This window comes from Macadamia integrifolia, chromosome 5 (assembly GCF_013358625.1).
Source record: "Macadamia integrifolia cultivar HAES 741 chromosome 5, SCU_Mint_v3, whole genome shotgun sequence".
NCBI lineage: Eukaryota > Viridiplantae > Streptophyta > Magnoliopsida > Proteales > Proteaceae > Macadamia > Macadamia integrifolia.
The window spans coordinates 28,681,592-28,698,294 of NC_056561.1; the positions used below are offsets into that span (position 1 = coordinate 28,681,592).

The 16,703-nt window shown below is 47.0% G+C and overlaps 1 protein-coding gene across 1 annotated transcript in view; it reads left to right on the forward strand.

Annotated features, from left to right (window-relative positions):
- LOC122079811 (transmembrane 9 superfamily member 2-like) overlaps positions 1–8,341 on the forward strand; it is a 38,578-nt gene extending 30,237 nt beyond the window's left edge. Inside the window, exons 5-7 of the mRNA XM_042646541.1 lie at positions 6,209–6,365; positions 6,456–6,940; positions 7,887–8,341. Of these exons, the coding sequence (XP_042502475.1) occupies positions 6,209–6,365; positions 6,456–6,940; positions 7,887–8,106 (862 nt within the window). The 3' untranslated portion in view covers positions 8,107–8,341. The remainder of the gene's footprint in view (positions 1–6,208; positions 6,366–6,455; positions 6,941–7,886) is intronic.
- Positions 8,342–16,703: the final 8,362 nt, after the last annotated feature.

Here is a 16,703-nt window from a genome sequence, read left to right on the forward strand (position 1 = left end):
CTCATCTCAGCTACACATAACTTATCTATATGACACTTTTTAGCTGCCCAACATTCTACCCCAGGAATCATGGTTAGTTGCATAACAGTCCTATATAAGTTTCCCTTGCTTTAAAGGGATATGCCAGTCACACAACACTCCGGACGCATCTCTCCACTTCATCAATTTCACTTTAATTCTCTATGAAACATCATCATCTATGTCACATTTTTTATTTGTGGTTGACCCACATATCTAAAGTAGCACTTTGAGGAATCTCTCTCCCCTCACTTTTCACCATTTCATTATCAACTACAGCGGCTAAAATTACACACCATATACTCCGTCTTCGGTTTACTAATCTTAAAACCTCTTGTTTCCAAAGTTGATCTCCATAGCTCCAACTTAGCGTTAATCCTTGCTTTAGTCTCATCCACTAGAACGATGTCATTAGTGAAGATCATACACCAACGAACCTCATCTAGTATGCTCTTGGTTAAATCATCCATGATAAGCACAAACAGATAGGGGCTTAAGGCCAATACATGTTATAACCCAACTATAATTGAGAATTCCTTGCTTTGACCTCCCACAAATCTCACATTTGTCACTATGCCCTCATACATATCCTTAATTATATACACATATGTACTCGACACCTCTCTCTTTACTAGTACATAGAGGATTAAATCTCTAGGAACTTTGTCATATTCTTTTTCTAGGTCAATAAGACCACGTGGAGATCCTTCTTGCGGGCTCTATAACTTTCTATGAGCCTCTGATGTAGGTACGCACCCATACCCATCTGGGTATCCAACCAGAGATGAGCCGGACCCATATCGAGTTTTGGCTAGTAGGATATTTTAGAATTTTATTTCTATCTTCATACAATCTTTTATTTTTAGTAACTTAGTAGGAGATAGCTACTAGGATTTAGTTCCTAATTAATCTGAGTTTCCAATTTAGAGTAGGTTTCCTTTTAATGTTGATTTTCTTTTACTATTTAAATGCATGTAATGCTCAATTAGAGAACAGAGAATAGAATGATGAATTGAGTTTTGAGTGTTGAGAGCTTGAGGGCTGTCTGTGATTCTTCTTCCCCCTATTTCTTAGTGCGAATTCTCCCTCTCCCTTGCAACTCTGAGAGCCATCTCAGGGATTTCTTCCCTACCCCTACCGGCCTTTATCAATTGGTATCAGAGCCGAAGGATCCTCCTTCGTTCTCTCCCCATTCCCTTCTCCCTTCCATCCCTTTCTTCCTTTCCCCATTCTCTGTTTTGGTCCTACCGCGATTGAGAACCAAAAAAAAAACCGCTGAAACTCCAACCCTAATCCCTCCTTTTTCTCCCTTCGATTCCCAACCAGCAAACTCCCACTGCCTCCTCTCTTTCTGCCAGCAGCAAGTGAAGAAAAAAAAAGGAAGCCGACGAAGAATAGAATCAGCGACAGCAAGTAGAATCCATAAAAAAAAAAGAAGAGAAAGTGAGAAGAAGAAAGAATAAAAGAACAAAAGAAGAGAAGAAAGGAGAAGAAGCTGAGAGAGACACAAAACAGAAGGAGAAGAGAAGACGAGAAGAGAGAGAAAAGCAGCGACATACCTAGTTCCCGATTTCTCCTTTCTCCCATCGCTTGATCCTAGTGCAGAGACCTTGTTGGTTACGGTATCTCGAATCCCCATCGATTTTTTTTTCTTTTTCTCTTTTCTAATTTCCATTTTCCAGAGTTACCCCCTTCAACTCTGCTTATTCCTTACCATCCTTTTCCCATTATCCTTTATCTCTTTTTATCCCATATTTTTTCTTATTTTCAAATTAGACCGCTGCCCCACATGTGATACACCCCTTTGTGGTTTAAAGTAAAATTCAAGTAATTACAATTCTGCCCTCCTTTGACCCAAAAAAAAAAAAAGAAAGAAAGAAGACAAGCAAGGCTGGCCGATGGATCAGGATCTTTTATTAGATCTTCGTCAGCAGATGCAGCTGGTACTAGAGATGCTCGATGGATGCAACAACTTTGCATAGATTTCAAATCCATAACACTCTACCTTCAACCATGTGATCTCAGCCGTTGAACAATAGGTAGACGAACCAGACGATGAATCACCAGAGGTAGAAGATAAGATGGCGTTATTGGAAGTTGAAGATCCACTTGTGGACGATTTTAAATCAATTGATCTCTTCAGTGAACCGATTGATTTTATTTTCCCGAGTCAATACTTCACCAATGAACTTCGCGTCGTGGATGTCATCATTTGATCTTGGTTTGGATGGTGATTTCATACAGACAGGGATGGATGCTGATCGATTAGTGTTGATTCTCCTGTTCTAAAAAACTCGTGGATGAGTTTTTCTCAACATCGGGGGAATTGATGTAGGTATGCACCCATGGAGCAATCCATACCCATCTGGGTATCCAACCAGAGATGAGTCGGATCCATATCGAGTTTTGGCTAGTAGGATATTTTAGGGTTTTATTTCTATCTTCATGCAATCTTTTATTTTTGGTAACTTAGGTTGGAGATAGCTACTAGGATTTAGTTTCTAATTAATTTGAGTTTCTAATTTAGAGTAGGTTTCCTTTTAATGTTGATTTTCTTTTACTATTTAAATGCATGTAATGCTCAATTAGAGAACAGAGAATAGACTGATGAATTGAGTTTTGAGTGTTGAGAGCCTGAGGGTTGTGTGTGATTCTTCTTCCCCCCATTTCTTAGTGCGAATTCTCCCTCTCCCCTGCAACTCTGAGAGCTATCTCAGGGATTTCTTCCCTACCCCTACCGGCCTTTATCAGCCTCCTTAGTAGGTAGATAGCCTCTATCATGGATCTACCTGGCATAAATCCAAATTGGTTCTCCAAGATCTTAGTTTCTCTTCTCAGTTGTGCTTTAATAACCTTCTCCATAGTTTCATAGTATGACTCATTAGTTTTATGCTTTTATAGTTAGTTTTATGCTTTTATAGTTATTGGAGCTCTGAATATCCCTTTATTTTTGTAGACCGGGACTACAATGCTTCTCCTCTAATCATCTAACATCGTCCTTTTGTTCATAATCCTGTTAAACAACTTGGTTGACCAAACAACTCCACATACTCCTAGGGTTTTCCACACTTCTATTGAGAACATGCATATTGTTAACAGCATGAACGGGGAGAATGCTTGAATGATCTAACTCATCACAGAAGCCTTTTATTTATAATAATCAAAGAACATAAAAAATTACAAGTATACCCCCATGCAACCACCCCACACTAAATATGGTCGGTGAAGGGGAGAAAGGACCATTGTGCCCCTATAACACTTAAACACATATTCTAACACTCCCCTCAAGTTGGCGCATAGGTATCATACATGACAACTTGACTAAACAAGGATGAAACACCTCCCAACTAACCCTTTAGTGAACATATCAGGTAATTGATCACCGGACTTCACAAAGGGAATACAAATCAAACCAGCATCTGACTTCTTTTTTATGAAGTGTCTGTCAATCTCCACTTTTGGTATGGTCATGTTGTACTGGATTTTGAGAAATACTAATAGCAACCTTGTTATCACAGTAGAGCATCATAGGAAGTCGAATATGTACACCAATATCATCTAACAACGTGTGTAACCACGACTCACGACTTCCCTGTGCCATAGCACAAAACTCTGCTTCAGCACTAGACCTAGCCACCACATTTTGCTTCTTGTTGCGCCAGGTGATAAGATTCCCACCCACAAAGATACAATAACCTGAGATGGACTTTTTGTCAGGTGAACCAGCCCAATCAACATCTGTATAGGCTTCAATTCTGAAATGATCATGATGAGATAAAAGGGTCCTTTTTCCTGGAGTTGACTTCAACTACCTCAAGATACGTGTAACTACCTTTATATGCAAGGAGTATGGATCATGCATGAACCGACTTCACCAAATTAACAGCCACAAAAATATTAGGCCATGTGTGAGAGAGATATATCAGCTTCCCAACCAATCGTTGATAACGGCTTTTGTCCACTGGTTCACCCTCCTTTTCCTTGAGCCTTCCACATGACTATCCAATGGATGACAACTCAACAATCTAGTTTCAGATAACAGATCAAGGATGTACTTCCTCTAAGAAAGAAAGATGCCTTTAGAAGTCCGAGCAACTTCAATCCCAAGAAAATACCTTAGTTTTCCAAAATCTTTTATCTCAAACTCTCAACTAAGAAAGCTCTTGAGATGACCAATCTCGACACTATCATTTCTTGTTACCACAATGTCATCCACATAGACAATGAGCATAGTAACTCTATCATTAGACCTTTTTATGAACAATGTGTGGTCAACATTGCTCTGCCTGTACCTTACAGAGATCATTGCCTTTTGAAACCTTCCAAACCATGCTTGAGGTGACTGTTTCAACCTATAGAGAGCACACTTCAATTTGTAGACCTTTTCCCTGAGTTCTCTTATTGGAGAATCCTGGTGGAATATCTATGTACACTTCCTCATCGGGCTCTCCATGAAGGAAAGCATTCTTAATGTCAAGTTGTTGGAGATCCCATCCCAAATTTACAACACACGAGAATAAAACTGGCACAGAAGTCAGCTTAGCAATCGGTGTAAATATCTCCTGGTAGTCTATTCCATATGTCTAAGTGAACCCTTTAGCCACCAGCCTAGCTTTGTACCTATCCACTGAGTCATCCTATTTTTACTTTACCATGAGCACCCATTTACACCCAGCTGGTCTCTTTCCAGGAGGAAAAGTCACAGGTACCCAGGTATCATTCTTTTTTAGGGATCTCATTTCTTCAACCATTGCTGCCTTCCATTTTCTGTTTGCAAACGCTTCCTGCCAGCCAATTCTAGGGAATACAGACATAAGAAATAGATGACACAAATGTACGATAGGAGGGAGAAAGAGAATCATAAGAGGCAACATGGGATATGGGGTGTTGAGTACAAGTCCTAATACCTTTCTTAAGAGCAATAGGTTAGTCATTAGAAGGAGTTGTACCTGATGACGTGTTAGGCTTAGTAGGCTCTCTGGATCCAGAGCTGGCGAAGGGATGTGCAGAGGAGCTGTAGTAGTGGTGGTGGTCTGAAGTTGCTTGTTTTAGGTGTGATCCCCTATGATACACCTAAAAAATGGAATTATCGATCTGCCTCTGAAATTCTCCAATAGTACACTGGGCAGGAGTCATCTCCCCCTGTGCTGGAACAATGATCTGTGTCTCCCCCTGAGCTGGAACATCACATATGGTATTTGGTGAGGATTGGTCAAAGTTTTGACTTTTGATGGCTGGAAAATCACAAATAGGTGCAGGTTGTGCCATCATGGACTTATAATGTATCGAAAAATGGAAATAGGATGAGAGAAGTTAGAAGAAAACCTATGTGGTCAGCTGGGTTTTGCAGTGATTCAACAAGTAAAAAAGTGTATTTGGTCATGTAGTCAACTATTCACTACTGTGAGAAAATATGTAAATTCCTTTATATGGACTTGCGTAAATCCCTTAATATGGACTTCTAGATTCTTGGACTCTCAGTTTTACCCTTCTATAACTTGGGCTGATTGAAGTGGATAGAATATCTCAAAAGGAAAACGAATGTTGCTTAACTATCAAATGAGCCTTTGAAATTATGAAAATTATGAACATGCCCATATGGTTAGAATTTTGGGGAGATTTGGAAATTCTCAGGAAAAAAGATCTCTTATCTAAATAGCCTGATGACACCTTTGGGCATAAAAGATCATAAAACAGTGAATCAAAAACGCAAAAAAAATTCTCCATGTGGACCCATATAATATTCAAATGCTCTTCCTCCCTATCATCTGCTCTGTGTCTTTTGTCTGAATGTGTCATGTTGTTTGATCTTAGGCATCAAATTAATCCATCCCTTCCAAAAAATTAAATCTAAAAAATTTCTTCAGTTTGAAATTGGAAAACCAAATGGATGCTTGATATTTATGTGTTTGTATTCTCGGTGAAAAGTCAAAAAGTTGTTGAATGCAACTCAATTAACTAAATCTTATACCAACTATTTGGTTCTCACAAGAGGAATCTGGCTCTATCTTTCCACTCTATTTTGAATAATAGCAGCTGTTAACCATAGACACTCATGAGCTCACAGCTGCAAGAAAGAAGCTCAAAAGTCCATGTTCCAAAGGAGAGTTGATATATATATTTCTTTTGTCTGTGTGCATGTATGATTTAGAAACTTGCCTAATGGTGGTTGGCAATTGTGGTTGTGCAGTGCATTGTTCATTTTCCTCCTTGCACTTGTTGGGGTGTTCTATCCTTACAACAGGGGAGCACTTTTCACTGCTCTGGTTGTCATATATGCTCTTACCTCTGGAATTGCTGGATACACTGCAACATCCTTCTATTTGCAACTAGAAGGAACTAACTGGGTATGATCTACTTTGTAAATGATATATTTTCTGCACAAATCTTTGATTTCTTTCCTGATTATCATCTATCAACCATCTTTTTATTTGCAGGTGAGGAATTTGTTGCTAACAGGTTTCTTGTTCTGTGGACCTCTTTTCTTGACATTCTGCTTTCTCAACACTGTTGCTATTGTATATAGCGCCACTGCAGCTTTGCCATTTGGTACTATCTTGGTTATTCTTCTAATATGGACATTGGTAACTTCTCCTTTACTTGTATTGGGTGGCATTGCTGGTAAAAACAGCAAAACAGAATTCCAAGCTCCATGTCGCACCACAAAGTATCCCAGGGAGATTCCTCAACTGCCTTGGTATAGGGGTACAATCCCTCAGATGGCAATGGCAGGGTTCCTCCCATTCAGTGCTATCTATATTGAGCTGTACTACATATTCGCTAGTGTGTGGGGCCACAAGATTTACACCATATACAGCATCCTGTTCATTGTTTTCATCATTCTGATCATTGTCACAGCTTTCATCACTGTGGCATTGACTTACTTTCAGCTTGCAGTGGAGGATCATGAATGGTGGTGGAGGTAAGTTTGCTTTGTCTTCGATACACATATATCTATCCACTGAACATACATCCACTTTTGGTTTTTGTGGTATTTGGAGACAGATTCTCAATTTTTTACCCAATATAGACTGATTTAAAACTTCAGGTCCATTGTTGCAGTCTCTTTTGTGTGTGTGTGTGTGTGTGTGTGTGTGTGCTTTTCTTTACATTGCTAATAATAGGATATTCCACTGAGGTGTAGTACAGGAGGAGGCTATCAGGGAAGATTTATATGATGGTTCCAATTTTACTCTGAATAATATTTGTAGAATATTTGACACTAGGATTCTTTTCAACTTCTTGACAGTATTGTTCCTGTTGTTGCTATCAGAATTACTCTCATTTGTGTGAAGATGCAAGCTTGTTCATGGAGACTGGCATGGTCAGAGTGCTTCTTTCAACTTGGACCTGTTGGAAGAAGTGGCTTGGGTACAAATTGACTTATATTTTACAGACACCCAAAATTTTGACCTGTCCAATTTATTGGTGTTTTAATGAATTCCATTGCTGGAAAATTTCAGCTCCATCATATATCATCTCTGATGGTTACTGTTCAATAGATTTCACGGCTTCCAATTTCTGAATTTTGGTAGAAGAGAGAAGTAACCGTTTGTTGGAACTCATTAGGTGGAGAATTTTGAGGTGCTTGACTTTCTTAATTATGATTTAAAAAAAAAAAGAGGGTGCTTTTAAATTGTAAGTTATGCTTACAGATTTAACTTGTTGACTCAATTAAAAAATGGATGGTAGTACAAGGAAGAAGCTGGAGTAACTAGAACGTGTATTTCATTGTTTTGCTGATATAGACTCTTTAAGTCTGCCTCAATTTGGTTGCCATTTTCGATACTAATGAAGACTCCAATTCCAGAAGTGTTTCCAATGTCATTTTAATTTTCTGTGAGCTAACAAATCCAAACATCCATCAGGTCTGTTCTCTGTGGAGGCTCCACAGGTGTGTTCATCTTTGGCTACTGCTTGTACTACTACTATGGAAGATCGGACATGTCGGGTTTCATGCAGACATCCTTCTTCTTTGGTTACATGGCCTGCATCTGTTATGGATTCTTCCTCATGCTTGGGACTGTTGGTTTCCGTGCCTCCTTGCTGTTTGTTCGTCACATATACCGCTCGATCAAGTGTGAATAGTTGTGGTCTGTGTACTCTTCTCACTGCTTTAGTTGGCACCGAGCTGAGTCAACATTTTTAGCAGTAGCAGTAGTAGAGGCAAGGCTGGCAATTTTTCCATCAATCACCATCCCTAGATGTTCTGAATAAGGAACGTATTATTCTATGTAGAAGCTGTAATTTTGTTATTTCTTTATATACTAATATTTATACTTCATTTTTCAGCAATAGTGAAGAGGTGCAACAGCTTTTAATAGTCTTAGATTGTTGGATTAATGGTCTAATTCTCCTTAGTGAAGATTCATTATTCTCAATGAATGGACACTACAAATGTTACTCTTTTATTGATTGCAGAAGTTTCTTATGGATCTAGTTTGAATAGAGGTTTAGAGATTGAAGTGCCTGCGTTCGTGAAACAACTCTTTTATTCAAAGTTGACCTCGATTTGGTAAAGCTCTAAGAGCCCGCTCTGAAACAGTGCTTTACCCCTAGTTATCCAATCAATTGTTGTGTCTTAATGCATTTCGGGGAGAACCAGCTAGCTTTGGGTTCAAGTGACATTTTACCCCTAACCACAACTCTTCCATTGATTTTTCCACATCAGTAGGTTTGGATCTCTACATAGATACCCAGGTTTTATCTTGGTCATGCATATATCATATAGGTTTAGGTTCATGAGTAGTGATCAACATTATTGCAACTAGAATTCTCATCATCACTCCAACTTGGAATGCTTTTATCTTTATCATTTATAATGGGTCTTCACTTGAGGTGGTATTTCCAATGGCACGATGCCTGCCTACTGATTTTTTAGGATAGGTAAGCCTGTCCGTTAATTTATTTAGCCCACGTCGAACTCCTGGCTTCTCTTAACTTGCATGGATGGTTTGGCGTTTTGATGGTTCCTATCTTATTCACTGCAACTTTTGTATTTATTTATCATCTTAATTTCTCTGTCTCTACCTTACGGATCTGTTGAGGTTCTATCTATCTGTTGTCCCTTTGTTTACAGTAATAATGAGAGTATATCCTGGAGTTCCATACTCTTAATACTTTTATTTTCTTGTGATTTTAAACGGACTTGGATTCTCTGTGGTGCAATAGGGCGTTTGGCGTGTAACCAACTTTCAGAAATGCCTTGGGCTGCATGCGATCGCCTTGGGCTCAGTGCTTGAGAGATTCTGGCCGTTAGATGCACGCCACACGCCCTATTGCGCCACAGAGGAATTCAATCCATCTTAAACTCATTCCCTCACTTCACTCATGATAATCCATTAGTAGTCCCTACTTCCATAGATGTGTATCAATGCGGCTCGCTCTAATGCCCTCTCATCTCCAATTTTTTAGCCTCTGCTAACGCACTAAGACTCCTTTTAAGCTTGCCGAAAAACGGATGCATGCATCATGCGCGACTCAGTTTGCTTTTGTTGCTCTGCCCGTGCTAGGAAAGGGTTACCTTTTGTTGCTGCCAAAAATACCCCGCTAGTCGAACCTACACAAACACAGACGACGGAGGCCCGGAGCTTTGTCCGGGGTTAGTCCTCCGACGTTCAAGTCAGGGTCGGCCGCACAGTTCAATAAGGGAGTAATGGTGAGGGTATCAGAACTTACCCCTTTCTTCCGTGCCTTCTTATATAGCTCTTAGGGTTTAGGGTTTTTCCCCCTTCTTCCCTCTTAGAGTCCCACTCGAATACGTCCATCCTTCTGGGGGGAATATTCCCCTCATGCAGACGACGTGATCCCGCGTGATTTCGTGAGCGTGCCTCGGTGGTTGAGCGTGCTTGAGCGTGAGTCGTTTCTTGGAACCTTCGTCTGGCGGAGGACACGTGTCTCAGAGGTGACACGTGTCACTGCCCCCACCGAGAGGTCAGTTTGGCTATATCAGGAACCCTCTTACTTCCACTAGGAGCTTCTTCCTATGGGAGTAACCAACATCTTCTTCTTTGGTTGACTTGTTCCTTCGGCCTTGGCATTACTAATGACTGAGGCTTGGGGTCGATTGAGAGAAATACCTTCGGTCGCTTCGGATCGGCCTTACAGAGTCCTATGCCGAAGGTGGGACCCTCAGTCAGGTCCGTTCGGCTTTAGCCGAACTCCCAACCGAAGAGGGACCCTCGGTCAGGTTCGTTCGGCTTTGGCCGAACTCCCAACCGAAGGAGGGACCCTCGGTAAGGTCCGTTCGGCTTTGGCCGAACTCCCAACCGAAGGAAAGACCCTCGGTCAGGTCCATTCGGCTTTGGCCGAACTCCCAACCGAAGGAGGGACCCTCGGTCAGGTCCGTTCGGCTTTGGCGGAACTCCCAACCGAAGGAGGGACCCTCGGTCAGGTCCGTTCGGCTTTGGCCGAACTCCCAACCGAAGGTGGGACCCTCGGTCAGGTCCGTTCGGCTTTGGCCGAACTCCCAACCGAAGGAGGGACCCCCGGTCAGGTCCGTTCAGCTTTGGCCGAACTCCCAACCGAAGGAGGGACCCTCGGTCAGGTTCGTTCGGCTTTGGCCGAACTCCCAACCGGAGGAGGGACCCCCGGTCAGGTCCGTTCGGCTTTGGCCAAACTTCGGTCGGTCAGGTTCGTTCGGATTTGGCCGAACTCCCAACCGAAGGTGGGACCCTTGGTCAGGTCCGTTCGGCTTTGGCTGAACTCCCAACCGAAGGAGGGACCCTCGGTCAGGTCCGTTCGGCTTTGGCCGAACTCCCAACCGAAGGAGGGGCCCTCGGTCAGGTCCGTTCGGCTTTGGCCGAACTCCCAACCGAAGGAGGGAGCCCCGGTCAGGTCCATTCGGCTTTGGCCGAACTTCGGTCGGTCAGGTTCGTTCGGCTTTGGCCGAACTCCCAACCGAAGGAGGGACCCTCAGTCAGGTCCGTTCGGCTTTGGCCGAACTCCCAACCGAAGGAGGGGCCCTCGATCAGGTCTGTTCGGCTTTGGCCGAACTCCCAACCGAAGGTGGGACCCTCGGTCAGGTCCGTTCGGCTTTACCGAGCCCCCTGCTGAAGGAGGGACCCTCGGTCAGGTCCGTTCGGTTTTGGCCAAATTCCCAATCGAAGGAGGGACCCTCGGTCAGGTCCGTTCGGCTTTGGCCGAACTCCCAACCGAAGGAGGGACCCCCGGTCAGGTCCGTTCGGCTTTGGCTGAACTTCGATCGATCAGGTTCGTTCGGCTTTGGCCGAACTCCCAACCGAAGGAGGGACCCTCCGTCAGGTCCGTTCAGCTTTGGCCGAACTCCCAACCGAAGGAGGGACCCCCGGTCAGGTTCGTTCGGCTTTGGCCGAACTTCGGTCGGTCAGGTTCGTTCGGCTTTGGCCGAACTCCCAACCGAAGGTGGGACCCTCAGTCAGGTCCGTTCGGCTTTGGCTGAACTCCCAACCGAAGGAGGGACCCTCGGTCAGGTCTGTTCGGCTTTGGCCGAACTCCCAACCGAAGGAGGGACCCTCGGTCAGGTCCGTTCGGCTTTGGCCGAACTCCCAACGAAGGAGAGACCCCAAGTCAGGTCCGTTCGGCTTTAACCGAAACTTCGGTCGGTCAGGTTAGTTCGGCTTTGGCCGAACTCCCAACCGAAGGTGGGACCCTCGGTCAGGTCCGTTCGGCTTTGGCTGAACTCCCAACCGAAGGAGGGACCCTCGGTCAGGTCCGTTCGGCTTTGGCCAAACTCCCAACCGAAGGAGGGGCCCTCGGTCAGGTCCATTCGGCTTTAGCCGAACTCCCAACCGAAGGAGGGACCCTTGGTCAGGTCCGTTCGGCTTTGGCCGAACTCCCAACCGAAGGAGGGACCCTCGGTCAGGTCCGTTCGGCTTTGGCCGAACTCCCAACCGAAGGTGGGACCCTCGGTCAGGTTCGTTCGGCTTTACCGAGCCCCCTTCCGAAGGAGGGACCCTCGGTCAGGTCCGTTCGGCTTTGGCCGAATTCCCAACCGAAGGAGGGACCCTCGGTCAGGTCCGTTCAGCTTTGGCCAAATTCCCCACCGAAGGTGAGACCGTCTGCTAGGTCCGTTCGGGCGCAAACCTCAAGGCTTCGTATCCTGACGTGGTGGTTCCATTAATGCTCGGGAAGTCGTACCGCCTTTCCCCCATCTATATAGTGTGGGGGCCCATTTGTGGGGCATTTTTCTTTTCCCTTCGGAGAGCTCACCTTCGGCCTCGGATCCCCTTTGAGCCTTCGTTTTCGTCTTCCCTTAGTTTAGCAACACCCGCAAGTAAGTGATGTCTTCCTCGTCGGGCTACAGCCCATCGTCCCGCGGGAGGTCAAGGCCAAAACGTAGGTATAGGAGTCCTGGGGAGGTCCGAGGGATGTCCGAGGATTCCACCGACTCTCCCTCCTCCCGCGACTCATCGTTCGCGGCCTCACCGTCGGGGTCCAGGGGTGGCTCCAACGGTGAGGGGTTCAGGGAGAGGGTGCTCGATGCCCGAGCCCAGACCCAAGAGCCCCTGGAAGTGGAGGCCCTCAACATCGTCTCCACGATGGACGAACCAGAACTGGAGGAGCTGAGGGCCTCCTTCGGTGTTTCGAGCTCCGTCTACCCAGACCTTCTGACCGAGCCAGCTATCGGAACTCCGAGGAGCTGTGCCTGTACAAGGAGGCCTTCAAGGCAGGTCTTCGGCTGCCCCTCCACCCCTTCTTTACCAAAGTGTTTCGGCACTATGGGGTATGCCCGACCCAGCTAACGCCGAACGGGTGGCGACAAGCATTAAGCTTCGTCATCTTCTTTGTTAGGCACAAGAGGCCCCTCTCCCTTCCCCTCTTCATAAACTGTTTCCTTCTTCAGGCCTGCAAGGGGCTTACGGGTTGGTACTATTTTTGCCCCCGAAAGGACCTTCGGCTCCTGAAGGGTTACCCGACTTCCATCCACGGATGGAAGGAAAAGTATTTCTTCGTGAAGTCGATCAAGGGGGTGCCCTTCGGCATGGTCTGGAATATCCCGGACCTTAGGGATGTGAACTCCGCCCCTGCCCTATTCGGGGCAGACGAGGAGTCGTTGGCAATGGCGAGGCGGCAGGAAGGCTGTTCTCCAGTCGAGGCCGACTGCCTCAAGTCCGACTGCCTCAAGTCCGACGCCATCCTCTTCAAGTTCGGGCTTAGCCCGGGTGAGTTAGGCTAGCCCCCATCTGCTTCCTTCGAGTGTCGGTTCTTCATGCTAATCCCCTTGCTTCTTCTTGCAGTGCAAGTCACCAGAGCCGAGGCTAAGGCCGCTGCTGCGGCGAGGCAGGCAAAGATCAAGGAGGCCAAGGCACGTGACGCCCCACAACAGCCGAGGCCTAAGAGGAAAGAAAAGAAAGGACAGTCCTCCGAGACCCCGAAGAAGAGGCCCAGAGTAGAAGGGTCGAATGCCGAGGCTGTCCAGGCCCTTGCAGCTCCTGACAGAGACGGGCCTGCTCAAGACCCCTCCCTTGCCGCTGTCTCCCGAGGCCCGAGGGTAGCGGCGACGAGGGCTGAGGTGGGGTTCGTCCCTCAATGGTCGGTGAGGGAAGACGACACTCTGGCCGTCAGACGGGTCGCCAGAGAGTTGGTGATGAAGGGGAGTCTTCCCCGAGATGCCACCGAGGCCCAGAAGCAAGGGACGACGGCACTGATCACCTCCGCATGCATCTTCATGGCAGGGGTAAGCTTCGGTCCCCCTGCCTTCTTTTACTTGTATATATTTTTTTTTGCATTCTGACCTTCGGTATTTCGTGCAGGCTCAGAATCAGATGGGTCAGCTGGCGGCTCGAGCCGAGGCCATGTGCCGAGACCTTGAGGTCACTGAGAGGGAGAGGGCCTCCCTAGACAACGAGCGCACCCTCCTCCTCGAGAAGGTGGAGCACTGGGAGAAGGACCTAGCCTTCGAGCGCCGAGAGTGCGATCGGAAGCTCTCAGAGCTGAAGTCACAGGTGAGGGCCCGCATTCAGGAAGCCGAGGCCCGAGGGGTCGAGAAGTATCGGTCCTCCGAGGACTTCAGGGAGGAGATCAAGAACGCCATGGCCCTGGGGTACACAATGGGCGCTACCGAGGTCCGAGACTGGGTCCTCGGACGCTACCCCGGGGTCTCCTTCGAGGACAGCGGCCTCATCTTCGAGGACGACGATGTGGAGGCGGTTCCATCAGCCACCGAGGTTGCCGATGCCGATGGTGGGGGCTGCAGCGAGGAAGGCGAGGTCCAGCTGCATAGAGAAGTCCCTCCGACCCCTGGTCGTGGAGGTTCGGACCAGGAGGCTCTCCCAGCCGAAGACGAGGCCGCGAACCCGACGGACGCTCCTTGAGGTCGCCTCGGCCTCAGCACAGACTACCCCCCTTCTTGTTATGTAACCAGCCTTCGGGCTTCTTGTGGCTGCGGGCATTATGCCTTGTGTAATTAGCCTTCGGGCCTTTAATGTAATCTTTGCCTTCGGGCTTTATATGTAATCCTTGCCTTCGGGCTTTATGAATGCATCAGTCTTTTTCCATCTCCTGTCCCTTTAATGTTGTCTTTGATTCGTAACTAGGTGCAAAGAGCCGAAACCCTAGTTGACCTTCTTAGGCATATGGCCCCGAGACTTGGCCGAGGGTCGACCTGTTTGTAAGTCAGACGAAGGCCGACCCTGTAATCACTAGCAATTTTTTACAAGTGTTTTCCCTCTCGGCTCCAGCCGAAGGGTTTGTCAGACGCATGAATCTGGGACTTGGCCGAAGGTGGACCCTTCGATAGTCAACCGCCAAGCAGTTCATTGTGTACCCTCGGCTCGAGCCGAAGGGTCTGTTAGATGCTAGGTCTTTACCGAAGGTCGACCCTTCGACAGTCAGGATCACTAAGCAATCCACCAAGTGTGTACCCTCGGCTCCATCCGAAGGGTCTGTTAGATGCTAGGTCTTCACCGAAGGTCGACCCTTCAATAGTCAGTCACCAAGCAATCCACCAAGTGTGTACCCTCGGCTCCAGCCGAAGGGTCTGTTAGATGCTAGGTTCCTTCGAACCCGAGTCAGGTCAGGTCGATGGTGACCTTCGGTCAGGTCCGTTCGGCTTTGGCCGAACTCCCAGCCGAAGGGGTGACTCGGCCGGGTCAACCTAGCATTGTTTGTGCCTCCACCGAGGTGTGGACCTTCAGTCATCCGTTCCGCAGGGTTAAAGGTAATCAGCCTGGAGAATTCTCAATTGCCGTAAACCAGCTCTCGTATTATCCATGAATAAAATCTTTCGGATTTTAAAATGAATTCCAGCTTAAAGGTTCATTAGGGCAATAATTGCAAAGAACTACATACGGAAAAATTTAGAGATGGCAAGAGTGCGTGCCCGCCACTTTACTACTGGTGGAATTTTCTTAGATTATGGGAGTTCCACGATCGGGGTACCCTTACTCCCCCCGTAGTCTCTAGGTGATAGGACCCTGGTCGTATTACCCTCGAGACTCTGTAGGGACCTTCCCAGTTTGGATCTAGCTTCCCTTGATGTCTTGGGTCTGACACTTCCGCCCTTCTCAGGACAAGGTCGCCCTGCCTGAACTCGTTCTTCCGAACTTTGGTGTTGTAGTGCCTAGCGACCCTCCACTGGTAGGCGGCGATCCTTTCTTGCGAAGCTTCTCTGGTTTCTGCCAAGAGGTCTAGATTCGCCCAGAGTCCTCTGTCGTTTTTGTCTTCGTTGTAGTACCGAATCCGATGGGTAATAGCCCCTATCTCCACTGGGAGTACAGCTTCGGTGCCGTATGTTAACATGAAGGGTGTTTCTCCGGTAGCTAACCTCTCAGTAGTGCGGTAAGCCCAGAGAATGTGGTGCAACTCGTTTGCCCATAGTCCTTTGGCATCATCTAGCCTCTTTTTTATCCCTTGGAGTAACGTACGGTTGGTTACTTCTGTTTGCCCATTGGTCGAGGGATACCCGACGGAGGTTTTCCTGTGGTTGATGCCGAGGGCTCCACAGAACGCGTCGAAGGTTGGATTGGCAAACTGAGTTCCATTGTCCGTAACCACAAGCTGGGGGATTCCAAATCTGTATACTACCGCCCTTTGGAAGAAGTCCCTTATGTTCTTTTCGGTTATCGTCGCTAGGGCTTCGGCTTCCGCCCACTTCGTGAAGTAGTCGACTGCCACCACGACAAACTTCCTTTGTCTCGTGGCCAGGGGGAACGGGCCTAAGATGTCCATCCCCCACATGGCGAACGGTAGTGGGCTAGATAAGGACGATAGCTCGGTAGAATGTAGCCTAGGCACGGGGGCGAACATCTGGCACTTGACACATTTCCTGACCAGTGATTCTGCGTCCTTTCTCATTGTCGGCCAGTACAGGCCCTGCCTTAGTACTTTGTGAGCCAGGGCCTGGGCTCCAAGGTGTTGGCCACATATCCCTTTATGCACTTCCCGGAGCGCGTACTCGCCGTCGGAGGAATCCAGGCACTTGAGGTATGGTGAGGTAAACCCTATCTTGTATAGCGTGTCATCCTTCAGGAAGAAGCGCGCTGACCTCATTCTTACTTTTCTTGCTTCGTCCCTGTTCTCTGGGAGCTTCCCCTCCTTGAGGTATTCGATTATGGCGTCCATCCAGCTTTGGCCGTTTTCACCTACGGGTAACACCTCGCGGGGTTTCTCGATGCTTGGCTGTGGTAGTACTTCGAAATACACCGCTCGTCCAAGTTCTGCGAAGTCGGAAGTGGCCAGCTGTGATAGTGCGTCTGCGCTAGCAT